At 39.7% G+C, this 16,575-nt stretch overlaps 1 protein-coding gene across 2 annotated transcripts in view; it reads right to left on the minus strand.

The window, feature by feature from the left end:
• Window positions 1-1,115: 1,115 nt before the first annotated feature.
• The window catches only part of vegfc (vascular endothelial growth factor c), a 49,149-nt gene continuing 33,689 nt past the window's right edge, over window positions 1,116-16,575 (minus strand). For both annotated transcript variants that reach the window (XM_056410269.1, XM_056410268.1), the window contains 3 exons: window positions 12,662-12,804; window positions 4,449-4,773; window positions 1,116-2,528 (listed from right to left, as the gene is read on the minus strand). In XM_056410269.1, the coding sequence (XP_056266244.1) occupies window positions 2,420-2,528; window positions 4,449-4,773; window positions 12,662-12,804 (577 nt within the window). In that variant the 3' untranslated portion in view covers window positions 1,116-2,419. The remainder of the gene's footprint in view (window positions 2,529-4,448; window positions 4,774-12,661; window positions 12,805-16,575) is intronic.

Genomic DNA, 16,575 nt, shown 5'->3' on the forward strand with positions numbered 1-16,575 from the left:
TTGTGAGGTCTGAAGGAAAAAGTTACTTTGGAAAGTTGTTTTTCTCTTTGAAACTTATGCAAGATAAAAACATAATGTGTGCTTGAAAATTGATCTTAGTTTATGTTGATGTCTGACTCTAGACTGAACTAACATTCTCCATCTGGAATGGTTTATAAAGTAAATCAGCCTCTGCAGCAGCACGTCCTGTGTACATATGAAGTGATTTTTGGAAAAAGTAATTGCATGTATTGCAGTATTGTCTTTGGACCTTTCAAATAGAGTTTCATTTTTTCAAAGATCAGCTATTGTTTTTTAATATTCTTCACCTGCAAAACACAATGGGCCTCATTAAAAAATAGTGCCTACCTGTATGCACAAATCTGCACAAAGTCTTATCCACATGTTTGGGATAATTTATTAGTTTCTTACCTGAATTTGATCTTACTCTGTGAAAAGATTTAAAAGGGCCTTAGACCATGCGTACACGCAAATGATGTAGGGCTGGCTGCCCTAATGTAAACACACACACATTTTAACTAAATGCATCTCATATTAAAACCACATTCATTAAAAACAGATTAAAAACGTATATATTTAAGTTATTTTCTAATACATGACACAAAGAATGCCACATTTACTGCTAACAAATGTAAATTGTAGCACAAGTGTTCTTGAAATATAAAACAAAGGGCTTGTGGTTATTCTATATAATATACTTGCATAACATTGCTTTCATTGAAAAGTGAATTTTCTTCAGCTCCAAGTTGAGGCGGCACAGCAAGAGCCGCTTTAGATGACCATGGATGGTGCGCTGCGAGAGGGAGGAAGCTCACACGTAGCCTTCAATCAAGCCTTCCTGTGTCGGCTTAGTCCTTTGGGGCAGATATTGAGTGGCTCGCGTGACTCGGCCCCTCCGCCCGTGGACTATACACCCCTCTTTACATGCCTCATATGTATACTTTGTACTTTGCACTTTCCACACTTAACAGTTTGCTGTGTTTGCACTTTTTTTTTTTGCATTTTGTTATCTAGATTATATATGGCGTTTATATTTGCAAAGTTTCCCATGAAATGTTTGATTATTATGATTTTAGAATAACCAAAGGGGGACAAATGAAAAGAGAGTACAAAAGTTACGTTCAATACATTTAACAATATTGTGTGTAATACTCCAAGAAACACTTCTGTAGTCAGAGCCGGTCTCATGCTTCCACAGTGCAATGACCGATGGCCATTTAGAGGTACACAACAGCAAGAGTTTGCACAGGTATGTTTTTTCTGACATTCTGCAGTGGAAATGAGACTTATGATGAGCATACAATATTATATGGAAAGCAATATACAAAAAGACAAGGATCATTTATTGTTCTTTGTTATCGTTTTGTTTCCTTGGTGTTTTGTGAATTACATAACAAGGCAGAAAAGCCTCTTTTTTTTAACTAAGTAATAATCCCCAGTAAAAACCGTGAGATAGGTGAGAAAAGAACTTTTGGGAGTTGTTCCTGATCCGATGTGAGGTCCCGGGACAGGGATGTCGTATGTGTACAGATTGTAAAGCCCTCTGAGGCACATTTGTAATTTGTGATTTAGGGTTATACAAAATAAACTGAATTGAAAAATGTACTCAGACCTCATGTATCAAACAGACACTAAAGTAAAGTGCTCTTTTGTACTTCAACCTCTCAAGAATAAAAACTCATCAAGTGTGCTGGGTTTGACTGTCAATTTGAGATAAATTCAAATCAATAGGAGATGTTTCAAAAAGTTCAAAATCTAATGTCTAGTTTTGGAGACACAAACACAGATTTGACCTTATGCTAGGTTTTACTATCACGGAACTTACTAAAACAAATATACAACCACTTGTGTGTCTTCATAAAAATGGGGATGATGAAGATCTGAAAAACCCAATATGAACCAAAACAGATATCAAGTTGACAATATGCCTCATCCAGTATACTTTATTTGACGCATATACTATATAAGATACAAAAATAATGATCAGTGTATTTTGATGGAAAAAGTTTGAAATTGCAATAAACAGAGGTTGAAAAACCACATTTAATAAATTATATAATCAATATCTGACATCAGAATACTGAGACATAATTAATACAAAACCCCCCAAATATATATATAAAAAATATTTAGACAGTATTTTAATACATGTGAGTGTTGACTCTCTCTTAGTCCTTCCTTCCAGCCTTCTCCGGGCTCCGATCAGCCGCTCTCCCATCAAATGTCCCTCAAACTGAGTCAGTGCATTTCCCACTTCCCCCAGAGCTTTCCATATCTGCACTCCAGTCACTAAAGGTTCCCCCACGTTCACCAGGGTCCACTTAGCTGCCATCACAGCCGACAGGATACTCATGACCAGCAGCAGGACGGCTGATAAACTCTACTTGTTAAGTCTAGTCGGCAAGTTATCCGCCGGCAGTTAGTCCAGTCGTCTCCAGTGGGACGGCACACAGCGACACACTTCCCCGCTGAAGGAGAGACCTGGTTCACACCTTCGCCTCCTTACCTCACAGGGAGGCCTGAAACAACTGCAACGACACATTAAAAAAACAGGATTTAGCTTAAAAGATAACACATTGCATTAAAATGTCAAGATAGGTTTTAAAATATGTTAGAACGCATTGCATTGGTAAGAATGTGTATCACTCACAAATATGAAATGGCATAAAACTTTTGATTGCAGAAAAAGATGCAATAAACGTACCACTGCAGTCATGACCTGTGTACCAACCAATTGTGGTCTTACCCAGGTGGGTATGCTGGTGTGTCTGAACTCATAAACAGTACGCAAATACGTTGGTACAACCTTTAAAAAAATATAAATAGGTTTAGAAATAGAACCTGGTGGTTGTAGAGTCCAGAAGATTACAGAATGTATGGCATTGGTGAACGTAACAAACAGTTTTGTTAATTTTGCCAGAAGAGTGGTGCTGGAGGAATATAAAGAATTGCACGGATTTATCCTCTTGTGTATTGCCCCGTTTCGTTTTTCCTGTCTCCTCTGTGTCTTCTCTGTGTCTCCTCTGTGTCTTCTGTCTCCTGTGTTATGCGTCTCCTCTGTCTTAATTGTTTCATTCCCTTCACCTGCCCTCAGCTACTCCTTTCTCATAGGATGTATTGTAAATACATTCACTGCAACAACTTGTTAGTCGAGAGAAGTCATCTTGAAACCTGGTTACAATGTTCACATCTGATTCCTCCCTGTTAATGAAAACTCAAGACCAACGGAAGTAGTAACTTCATTGTTTGGTCCTTTCTAGTCAACGTCAATGATCATCTGTTTACCTGGAGGCTGCAGGTTTTCAGGACAGAAAACACTGCTGCAAATGATTGAAAACCACTGCTGCCTCATAAAGACAAACAATAACTACTTTTGTGTGTGTTCTAAAGGTCAAAGGTTATGACCAAGGTGTAGATTTCATAGCAGGAGAAAGGAAAGCCTTCAGAACTACGATGTGATTTACAGCCCATGGCTAAAACACCAGAGCTTTCACCAGAACAGGATGTCAAACTGTTTTACAGTTTAACTTCTGATGCAGTCATTTTTCTGAGGCATCACATGACGTTTCTGTGGATTTGTAACCCAACAAGAATAAAATCAAATGAAGTAACTGTGATTATTTGGATTTTCTAGACATGGAAATTGCCAAGTGCATGTCATGTAAGTGGCAACAAAATAACACAAGTATTGACCTATTCAGTTAACCCCAGCCAAGAGTCAAGGCCTACCAACGACAACACAAGGAGGCATGGAACTCCAAAGAACATACGATGCATTGGAGCGATGGAGCGTTTACTCTCTTTGTCAACATGACAGAGATCCTGAGACTGGTGTGTAATTGCCACTGCTTTTCTGGCTGCATAGGGTGTCACAGAATATTCAGTCATAGTTACTTGAATAGTCTATGAACCCATGCTAAAATGCACACACACACACACTTACAGCCACATACACACTAGGGCCAGATCCCAGACGCTAGATTACAACCGCTGTGTTATACTCATAAATCACTCTCTAACAAGGTCACAAAGGGTCACGACTGGACGACGGGATGGATGTGTGTGTATGTGTGTGTGCTTCCTTCTATGCAGGGAGAGGAAATGGTTAAGTGACAGCTAGGAGAAGTCATTAGCACACTGGGGTCTTGTATTACACACTGGGTCCACTGCAACAACCACCGACCACTGCAGCGCTTTCCCCTGAACACAGCGACTCACATTGCCAGTGTGTGATTGTGTGAGTGTTGGAGCCGGGGGTTGGCTTTACTGTCGGATGATGCAACCGATGAACCCACAAAATATAACAAGTATACATGCCCACTGCCTCACCATGATCACAGCGATATACACCATCATGGAATCGTCACAGTCTTTTCCTAACCCCAACTAACTAGTTCTGGTGACTCAACGTTAGCAGTTGTGATTGACCCTCCACATCACCTCCTTACCTGCAAGTGGCTTGGTGAAACCTCCTTCCCTTTAGGAAGCACTTGTTGGGCGACTCGTTACATTCACAGGAACACCTAGTTTTATTGAGGGGCTGGTGCCGCGGACACGTCTTGCTACATGTGCACCGACAAGAGTCCTTGTTGAAGACGTGGTTCTGAGGGCAGGCGTGAGCCGGCGGAAGGCTGCAGACGCACTGGCAGGTGTTGCGGTCGAGGTGTCGGTTCGGGCCGCAGTCTTGAGTTCGACCCCCGTGCCGACACGCACACTGACAGGTCTCCAGGTCCAGTTCCTTATCCAAGCCACACACATCCGCTGAGAACACGTCTGGAGAGATAGAAGAAGAGGGAAACTCACAGATGGGCTTTGGAGTGAAGACTGACAGTGTGACTGATATACACTTTTCATTTAACTCCAGTATTTTAATAGAACTGGAGTACAAATGTACTCACAATGCTGGGGTCAGAGTTCCTCATAATTGTGAGACAATTTGTAATGAAATCCTCTTGAATGATCTCAATAGGATGGCATAAGATTAAAAAACAAAGCAGTAGGTTTTCCCATCACCATTATTAGAGCCACTAGGTATGTGGATACATGACAATCAGTTACCTCTCGACCCAACACTACCTCAAGTTTCTTCAAAATGGAGCACCAAACAGAATGGAGTCTTTTATGAAACAAATGCAGACGCACACCTAGATCAGACGATACGACTGAACATAAACATTCTTCTCCCTGCTGTTGCCTTCGTTCATTTTATAAATAGTTGTGTACTTAACTATATTGTTGTAATAGTTAGTCATTGGGTTGTGCTTGTTTGGAAACCCCTGTTGATGTTTCTATTCTGTAATGTATGGTCATTACCTTCGCATTGAAAATGCGGAAGGTTATGTTTTGATCGCCGTGTATTTATTTATTTATTTATTTATTCATTTATTTGTATGAGTGTTATTCGCAAAACTCAAAAAGTATTGAACCGAATCGCATGAAATTTGGTGGGATGATTGGTTATTATCCGGGGACCAGTTGATTAGATTTTGGGATCGATCGGGTCAAAGTTCAAGGTCAAAGGTCATGAACAGGTCAAATCTTCTTGAATCACATGGAATTTGGTGGGATGATTGGTTATTATCCGGGGACCATTTGATTAGATTTTGGGATCAATTGGGTCAAAGGTCAAGGTCAAGGTCATGGAAAGGTCAACATCTTTTTTTTACCATAGCACAATACGTTTTTGTCCAATTGGCATGCAACTAATGCCAAAATGTTCATAATTCAAAGTGTGTGCACAGTGCAAGTAGCTCCACATTGTACTGCAACTTCAACAACTTTAACCTCAGCATATGGGCATAACCATAAAAACTGTCTGATCAGTAAGTCGTGATGTCAGAAATTCCAAAAATCCGCCAGTAAACACACAGCACAACAAAACGATATATATATTATATATAATATATATATATTATCTCGACGTGTATCATTGTTTAAATTGCAGAATAGAGCACAGTAAGTTTTGAGTCTCATGATATAGGGTTGTTTACTGAAATGCAAAAGTTTCAAATGTGGTTCTGTTGTAACTGTTGGCTATTATTGAAAACACCACGGCAAATACAAACTGTGTGTGACAGTTGTTTGATGACTGATAAACTATGAAATTGAGACATTCCTGAAATGAACTGATGTTTTCTCTTTTCTCTGGGATAACACAGATGGTTCTCTTTCAATACTGGCACATCCAGAGCAACGGAAGGGCTGGCAAACATACACGCATACTGTGTGTGTCTGTGTGTGTGTGTGTGTGTGTGTCTACAGATGAACAAACAGATAACAAAGATACACAGTTTATTGCTGACACAATGCAAGCTGTGTCTCCTCCAGCAGAGCACCATGTGCTTACACAGACTTTAACAACCTAAATCATGTCATAAGCTTCAATAGAACTTTATTTGCCCCTGAGAAAAATCATAATGAAAACAAAACAATGCATGTGGTGAATAAAGCCCTGAAATGACTTCTTAATAATGTTTAAAATATAATTACTCAAGATTACATAATAAACAAACATTGACCGAACACTAGACTTCCTCAGGGTAAAACTATCAGAAGCCTTCTGTGTGGATGGTATCCCTTTGTCTCTTCCTCTGTGTGAATGGTGTCCATACCTATGTATCCTGCCTCCTTGCCCTACCTCCTGCCTCATGGGCCCGGCCTCCTCTCCTGCCTCCTGTCATGGCTCTGCTGATCTCTCCTCCCCATCTCCTTTTGTTTACATGGTAAATGGTTATGTGGATCGTGGTCCATGCCCTACTGCTCATTATTAATCATGCCTGTCATGTTCATTGAATGTGTTGTAACTCTGTAATGTTGTTAATTGTGTATACAGGATCCTCCTCTGTATCTTTCTTGAAGGTGTCTTCCCTTTTTATCCCGTCTAAGGTTTTTGGGGGAGTTTTTCCTGATCCGATGTGAGCTCCCGGGACAGGGATGTCGTATGTGTACAGACTGTAAAGCCCTTTAAAGCAAGTTTGTGATTTGTAATTCTTGGCTATACAAAATCTGAACTGAATTGAAAGGATACATTTTATCATTTGCCATTTCGAAATTGAAAAGAAACACTCACTGGAAAAAACTGACTTTTATCGATACTTGCAGATGCGACACTATGTGAATACGAAGATGAAAAATATGACAGTACAGTTTAGAAAAGCATATAACTAAGATTAGACAGTAAAATCATCTCATGTATGTATAAATGTCTGTTGAATTTTAAAATACATTCAACCTCTTATATTAAAACAAAATGGGAGGAGGGTGGAATAACTATATATATGGGGGAGGAATAACTATATATATATGAGGAAGAATAGACAGTCATATGTAAAGTTCAATGGAAGTGTACCAGAGAGAGTAACATCAAAATGAACCATGATCATATTTTTGATTGCCCTGTTATTGCAGACTATTGAAGAGGGATACACACCACCCGACAAACATGTTTTGAGGGTGAAATACCTTTGGAAAGTAAGTAACCATGTATCTAGGATATTTACCTAAAACATTCGCAAATAGAGACAAATATTAAATTCTGGTGGCTGGCAAAAAGACTCTCACCAGGAAATGGTTATCATATGAGAGAGTCCCACTCTGAATACATGGATGGACATGACATGGACATTTACATCATAGAGAACATAACAGCATCTGTCAGCTACAGACTGGAACAATGTTTGGCATATTGGGAAAAATGGGTTAAATACGCAACACCTCATAGACCTGATTTTATTTTCATAAATCAATGAATGTACAATAGAGAATAGATCACTTTATAGTTATTCATTGTTTTATTTGTATTCTGTTTCTTTGTTGTTGTTTATTCTATGTGTTGCACCTCTTGCTCTATATGTGTATAACTAAAATGGGGATCATCTAAAAATCAACTGTCTCAAAGACATCTTTAAATGTCTAATTGATGCCTACGATCAATAAATAAAAAATTAAAAAATACATAAATAATGCAATTAAACAGAGTTTGTTGCTGACACTCTCCGGTCACATTCAGTAAGGAAACAGTGTCTAAAGTCCTACCCCTGGAATTTGCTCACAGTCCTCACTAGTACATATTCTTCATATGAAGAATGTGTGCACTCTACCCACCTAATATTGTTGAATTTTCCTTATTACGCAATTACTACTTGTTGTCCAACAGTTTTTAGTTTCAAATGGACCCTCCCATCGCTTGTATTCCTCAAATATGTTTCGTAACAATGTGATCATCCATCTTCATCTCTACTATCCTTAAGCAAACACAATCCTGTCATGCTCACTCTGTATAAAAAGGTCATTTTATCGTCTTTTCTGATATATTGTTACACGTTTTGGAAAGCTCTGTCATACAGAATTATTTGTGTAATATTTCCTAATAGCAAGGTATGTTCTACTTGGCTATTGCCTTGGTGTTTGAAACAAAGTTGCCAAATGTTGGTGGTTTGTCCTTATCTTTGTGGGGTGAGTAAAAGCAGTGCTCCCCAAAGTCTGTGCCGCAGAACATTGATGACAGGCCATGGGTGCCATAACTCGTATCATATAATTGTTAATCTATAGTGTTTTTTATAATGTTTCACCATATTAACAAAATATTTTATGTATCTTTGGTTTTGGTGAATAACACCGCAGCAGATGACTCTAAGCTGCTGGTTGTCATAACAACACAATATGTTTTCAAGCTCCGGGAATTTCTAGATGTTCCAGCGTTAAACAGATTTGACGCGTTAAACAGAGCTCAAAGAAATGCTGAAACTTCTCAACTCTCACAGTCTGAGACGGCTGAATCTGAGCCTAGTTTAAATGAAAATAAGACCTGTAGGTTGGTCCGTGACATGGTCCGTAAAAAATTGTCTTTTCAGGAAGGGCACTCTGAAGGACACTTCAACATGTTGTCTGGCATATGGCCACCGTAAAAGGATTTGGCAACATTTATTTTTTTCATAGATAACTTGTTTTGGCCGTGTAATACAAACTGTATCGGTGTGTATTTGTATATGTGTGCCTAGCTGTGGAACCTGCATTCTGCTGTTTCTCACTTGTTTACACAGAGTCCAGAGTTTTATCACAGCCAAACACGCACACTGAGGAACTCAGGCTCTCAACAAACACATTGCAGTCATAAATACTCCTCAGTCAACATTCTCCTGTCACAGAGACTAACATAAGGAAGTTTGTTTCAGTGTTTGGTATGTGTGTGCTCACAGGCCTGAGGGAACTGTCATCATGCATCATCATTCAGTAACAGGCCACACTGATCCATCGTGTTTATTGGCAGCTAGTGTATTTATTTTAAACTCTTCTGTAATATCTGGGTGGATCTGCAGTATTGGCTTCTCTGGCGTCAGGCCAGTTTTGTAATCTGGAACAAAACTGATGCCACCTGTTAATGAGATGCTGTGCACAACCATTTGAGGACAAGTTTCATTTACAAAAATGTCATCCAAGAGGAAAACTGCAGGGCTCAAAGCAGCTGCTAACAAAAAGCAGCAGGCAATAAGCTTCTACAGTTTGGCAACTAGAAGCCTCTATAATGGTTTTGAAAAATTATAAACGAATACTACAGTTATCACATGTTGGGGTATATGATTATTAAGTGACCAAGATTGGCCAATTCCAGCTCCGACAACTAACCGGCTCTGCTCTTTAGACTCTAAATGTATTGTTTTTCAGATGTTCGACTGTGACAGACAATTGTTTCTTTGGACAGTGACCTGCATAAAGACTGTGGAGTGAAAAGGCATGTGCAACACTCTCCTGTGTATAAGCCATCTTAAAAGATAATGCCGGTGGAAATGTTCCCACAAGAAAGCTCCCATTTTGTGTCGTGCATTAAGCTGAAAGAGGTGGATTTAGGGAATACAGCCAGTGCTGTGTAAACAGCAACCGAGGTCATAATAGTATTTCCACATTAAATGCTATTTTCCTGTCTAGATTGTTTATTACTTCCATGTAAGTTTCACACAAATAGACACATTCTTATGACCACACACACACACACACACTGAAACAAGAGCACATAAGAAAGGAGGTGGAGTTGCTATTTTGTTGAATGATTCTCTTCAATCCAAGCAGATGTCTTTTGGTCATTTTACTTCTGTTAAATATGTGGCTCTGAATTCCACTTGAGTTTTATTCCTCAACATTTAGAGACCACCAAAATCCTGTGCAACCTTCTTTGATGAGTTTATTGAACTGCTCTCTGTGGTATCTGTAAAGAGAGACTTTGCAATTATAATTTGGAACTTAGAAGTGCAAGGCAGTCCTTCTTATCTGACGTCATAACCAAAAACAACAACAATACAAGCTCCTTATTTGCTACCGTTGAAAGGCGAACAAACCCTCCGGTGTCAGTAACTGCTACTCTCCAATCCAACTGGGCATGCTATCAATTTGCCTCCTTTTTTGCTAATAAAATTCAGAAAAATCCTCCATTCCAACCACAGTATGTATTGACTTTAAATAACATCCATTCAAACATCATGACACAGTTTCATTGAACCAAAGAAGCCAAGAATACATAATCCAAGATCTGAAAATATACTCCTGCGGCTTGGATATTCTAACACACTAAATATTTCACACTGCATGACAACTGATCTTTTACATATAGTAAACACATCTCTACTCTCAGGTGTTTTTCCACATGCCCTAAAACTGTAGTTATTAAACCCCTCTTAAAAAAACATGTGTTTAGACTCCGAAATAATGAATTCATAGGCCAATATCAAATCCCCCATTTCTGAGTAAAATGTTTTTTTTCCAATTCACCATCACTGAAACTGCTCTTAAGGTTTTCAACGGCATCTACTTAAACAAAGACAGAGGTATAACTTCAGTCTTAGTAATACTGGATCTCAGTGTGTGTATATGGGTGTAAATATGTCATAGTATTACTGGATTACGGAACTGCATTTGAGATGGTCGACCACGACATACTATTAGACAGACCAAAAGTCTGAGTAGGACTCTCTGGCGCAGCATTTAACTGGTTTGAATCATACTTGAAGGACCAACAATAATTTGTGTCTGTAGCTAATTACACATCAGAGCTGACTAGGATGACATGTGGTGTTCCCCAAGGTTCAATACTGGGGCCTCTTCTGTTCAACATCTACATGCTTCTACTGGCTCAGATTAGGTAAAAGTGTGTTATGATAATTACGCAGTTGACACGCATATCTACATAATATCATCCATACAAGGGCTGTGCCAAAATGCTCTTTAATTAAATAAAGATGAGACAGAAGTACATGTTTTTGGTAGTACTGTAACGGTGTGTTCACAAACCCCTATGAAAAGACAATCAGAAAGCCGCATTTAAAAAATCAGGCACATCTGGTCTCAGAAAAAGTAGTTCACGAGTTTGTTACTTCTAGACGATAGATTACTGCACATCTTTATTATCAGGCTGCTCTAATAAGTCTCTTAGGTCCCTCCAGTTAATCCAGAATGCTGCAGTTCGTGTACATATAAAAACTAAGAAAAAAAATTACATTACTCTTGAATTAGCTGCTCTGCACTGGCTCCCCGTAAAATCAAGAATCGCATTTTAAATTCTCCTCACCTACAAAGCATTGATCAGGCACATCTTGTCTCAAAAAGATGCAGAAAAATTGGTTCACGCGTTCGTTACTTCGAGACTGGATTACTGCAACTCCTTATTATCAGGCTGCTCTAATAAGTCTCTTAGGTCCCTCCAGTTGATCCAGAATGCTGCAGCTCGTATTCTCACTAAAACTCAGAAAAGAGATCACATCACTCCTGCACTAGCTGCTCTGCACTGGCTCCCAGTAAAATCAAGAATCACTTTTTAAATTCTTCTCTTAACCTACAAAGCCTTGATTGGTGATCCACCATCATATCTTAAGGAGCTTGTAGTACCATATTGCCCCACTAGAGAGCTGTGCTTACTAAATGTGGGGCTTCTTGAGTTTTCTAAAGTCTTAAAAAGTAGGATGGGAGCCAGAGCCTTCAGTTATCAAGCTCCTCAGACACAGTCACCTCATTTAAGAGTAGATTTAAGACGTTCCTCCTTAACAGTGCTTATAAAATCAGGTTTTCCCTGGTCCAGCCACGAGACATGCTGCTATAGGTTTATAGGCTGCTGGGGGATATTTTAGAGTACACTGAATTTACATCTCTCCATCACACATTAATTCTGCTTCCTACCCGGAGTCTTTGTGACTTCATGTCTCATAGGGTCCATCGGACAAGACTGTGTCTGATGCCTCCTGCCTGGTGGGTCAGCCTCCTGCCTGGTGAGCCAGCCTCTTGTCATGGCCCCACTGATGTGCAAATTTAATGAATTTCTGCATTTTTTTCCGAGTGAATTGTATTTCTTCAACTACACTGCAACCTTTTTTCTAGTTTTTAGCTATCTAATGTTTTACTGAAAGTTCTTACATCGACTTTTTATTATTATTATGTTTTAATGGTTTTAAGTGAAGCACTTTGAATTGCTTTATAGTTGAAATGTGCTATAAAAATAAACTTACTCTTCTCATTACATAAGTCTTTCTTAGCAACAAAGGGTTATTTCTGTTATAAGACCTACTGTATCGCTATCAGCAACTATAATTGTTCAGTTAACATTTACTATAGGAAAAACACAACTTCCTCAACAATATTTGATGAAATAATGACCAGGGATACAGCATGCATCTTTTACCGAGGTGCTGTTGGGAGGGCCTGGGAGGAGGCAGTGGTGGAGGAAGGGGGTTGCGGTGCACATTGGTTCTCAGGCTGACACACGAACACTGCCTGCTGCTCCATGACTGACCAGGAGGACACGTTCTGTTGGCGATTGGACACCTTCAACAGAGAGACAGAGATACAAAGAAGTAAAGACACAAGAGACGTTCTTTCTTGTTCCCTTACATACCCAGAGGTGGTTTCCTGATGGTATGCAATACAAAAATAACATCCTTCACATGTTCCTGTTAAAGTTTTTTATTGAGGGAGTTTTTCCTCTTCTGATGTCATGTGTAGAGATTTTAAAGCCCTTTATGATTGTTTTTATGATTTTAGGTGATACAACATACAGGACTGTCTCAGAAAATTAGAATATTGTGATAAAGTTCTTTATTTTCTGTAATGCAATTAAAAAAACAAAAATGTCATGCATTCTGGATTCATTACAAATCAACTGAAATATTGCAAGCCTTTTATTCTTTTAATATTGCTGATTATGGCTTACAGCTTAAGAAAACTCTAAAATCCTATCTCATAAAATTTTAATATTTCCTCAGACCAAGTAAAAAAAGATTTATAACAGCTGAGTGTTTGTCAAGGCTCAGGAAACCCTTGCAGGTGTTTCGAGTTAATTAGACAATTCAAGTGATTTGTTTAATACCCTACTAGTATACTTTTTCATGATATTCTAATATTTAGAGATAGGATATTTGAGTTTTCTTAAGCTGTAAGCCATAATCAGCAATAAATCAGAATAAAAGGCTTGCAATATTTCAGTTGATTTGTAATGAATCCAGAATGCATGACATTTTTGTTTTTTTAATTGCATTACAGAAAATAAAGAACTTCATCACAATATTCTAATTTTCTGAGACAGTCCTGTATATTGAATTAAATTGAGTGTTGGTTTATCAGATCCTATCTAGATATGTTGTAGACATATTTCTGATATTGTGAAGGCTGAATCACAAGTTTCTTCCATATTATATTGCCACCTACCAATGACAATAACCACTGTACACCCTAACAAAAGAGAAGAAATGTATATTCTACTAAAGTCTCATGTAAGTTTTGAGATTCATTTGACATAATCTTCAAAATGTTTGGAGCAAAGTCCAAATTAACTAAACCATTCCCAACCCAGCCAAAATAGATCTGGTCTTTAGGAGTTGCCTGCTCCAGAAACTAGACATTTAATTGGTTCAAGAAAAGATAAATTTATTGTACTTGTCATTTTTTTATTTATGTGTATACATTTGTTCTAGTCTTTCGTACACTCAAAGCTCTTTAATACTACATGTAATCATTCACCCATCCACACACATTGATACACTGATGGGAAGAGCTACCATGCAAGGTGCCATCTGCTCATCAGCTCTATCTCACTTCAGGAACAGCATTCAAGGTTAAGTGTCTTGCCCAAGGAAACATCGACGTGGACTAACGGAGCCGGGGATCGAACTGCTAATCTTCTGATTGAAGGACAACCCTGTTCTACCTCTGAACCAGAGATCTGTTTGTGTGAATACTCTACTCTAACTCACTGGCCATGATGAGCCATTTGAGTATGTTTTAGACTAAGAAACTATTTGAGTTATTGTAGACCTTAATCAAAGGAAGATTTCCTGGGCCGTATTCAATCAACTGGTAGGAGGAGAGGGAAGTATCAGAGGATTCTCTTTGATGAAACGTCTCTGAGATTTCTCCTGCCCACTGTCCCTCTTTGTAAGGAGATATGCTTAGCATTTAGCTTTAGAAATGTAGACAATGCTTTATTTTTAATATGATGCAGCAGAACTCAATGAAAAGACTATGGCTATACTTTATTTACATAGTGAACCGTCATTTTCTTAAACACTTCTCCTTAAAGGTATACAAGAAAAGATCATGAGAAACCGCTGGACCTACATAATATCTGCATGTCGGCTGTAACTCAGTGGGGAGAGTGATCGTCCCGTAACCATAAGGTAGCTGGTTCGATCCCACTCTCCCCATAGTTTCACGTCGAAGTGTCTTTGAGCAAGACACCCCAAGTTGAAACTGTGTGAAGTCCCCTCCTGCTGCAGACGCTCCATGATGCTTTTACCAGGCTCTGGTCATTTCAAGCCTAGACTACTGCAACTCCCTCCTGGCAGGTCTACCTGCTAAGGCCATCCAACTTCTGCAGCTCATCCAGAATGCAGCAGCTCAACTGGTCTTCAGCCTCCCTAAATTCACCCACATTACTCTGCTCCTCCGCTCCCTTTACCAGTGGCTGCCCGCATCCACTTCACAACATTGGTTCCTGTGACTATACCTTGAATAGCACTTATTTACTTGTTGTATTTTTGTAGTTTGGCTTTCTGGAAGAAATGTGAATGTAACAAGTCTTGTTACTCTCTCCGGGTTTCCCTCCCCCCCAGCACCAAGGAATGAGCACACGTAGTGTAACGTTTGGCAAGATACTTTATTTAGTGTCTGCTCTGCCGGTCCCGTCCCACCATCTCCATTGCAGAGACACAATCACCCCGATTCCCGCACCTGTTCCCTGAGCCACTCCCCCACACACCTCCACAGCTGAGCGTAATCACGCCCCAACCACCACAGTTACTTTCTTAATTCTTGTGGTTCTGAGTTTGTACTCATGGTTGAATGCACGTATTGTAAGTCACTTTGGATAAAAGTGTCAGCTAAATAACATGTAATGTAAAAACATGTAATGATCCATCTGATGAAGGTGCTGGAGAGGCTGGTCTTGGCCCACCTTTGACCGCAGGTGAAATCATCAGTATCTGCTGCAACAAGCACACCTGGATGGAACCGGTGGCTCTGTAAAGGTGCGTTCACACCAAAAGCGAAGCGATTTTTCGCGTCGCCCAAAACGCGTGAGTTTACTCGCTCGACCATGCCGTGTTCAGGCCATAAGCGTCGAGACGCTCCACGAGGGGCGGGGCTTATCTCCGTGTCTCGTCTCCGTAAAGACCATTATCATTTCCTTCATCCACCACGGACTAACTTACCACTAGTTCTACTTTATACTTGTTGTGGACATCCCACACACTAACGCCCTCGTGTTTGGGTTCATGACATCACCCGTAGGCTCACACAGCTCGGCCACTTTCACCGATGAAGTTACTGTTATGTCTGAAAGACTTCCGCTTCCAGCGATACGAGAGCGGAATATCTAAACGCTGTTATTGTGTTCATAACATTGTCCATCTTGTTCTGATTCAACAGCGGCGGGACAGCGATGACTCACGGAGCAACTCAAGAGCTGATTGGCCCGAGTTGCGAGTTTACCGCCTCAAAGTTAAAAATATTTCAACTAGTGGCGGAAATTGCGCCGCTGAAAACGCGCCGCTGTAAATGCGTCGCCCACATTACGTCGCCCCAAACGCGCCACCTGGAAAAATATTGCGTCTATCGCAGCCACACGCGTCTGTACGTTGACTTTTCATGGGATTCGGTCGCTTTGCTTTTGGTGTGAACGCAACTTAAGAATCACTTTCTTTGACTGCTGCTGAGTGAGAAGCTGCAGGTCATTTGGGTCAATGCGTCCACCGTCTCCTGGATCACTGACTACCTCAACGGCAGACCACAGGTTTTTTTTTTCATTTTCTTTATTATTTAATTTTCTTCAATGTAATATGGTACATCTGGTATTTTATTGGATTGTATATATTTTGTTTAGCCCCAAATCAGGGCTTTACAATCTGTATACATACGACATCCCTGTCCCAGGATCTTACATCGGCACAGAAAAAACTCACCAAAACACTATCTAACTCTATATCTATCTCCAAGCTTCTGCTTTGCCTTTTTGCCAGACACAGCATATCGTCTGCATTTTTTGTTTTGCAATCAGAAAATGCTGTATTTTTACCAGCAGCTTTCCTTCCTGTATGGGGCTTG

This window comes from Pseudoliparis swirei, chromosome 24, assembly GCF_029220125.1.
Source record: "Pseudoliparis swirei isolate HS2019 ecotype Mariana Trench chromosome 24, NWPU_hadal_v1, whole genome shotgun sequence".
Lineage (NCBI taxonomy): Eukaryota > Metazoa > Chordata > Actinopteri > Perciformes > Liparidae > Pseudoliparis > Pseudoliparis swirei.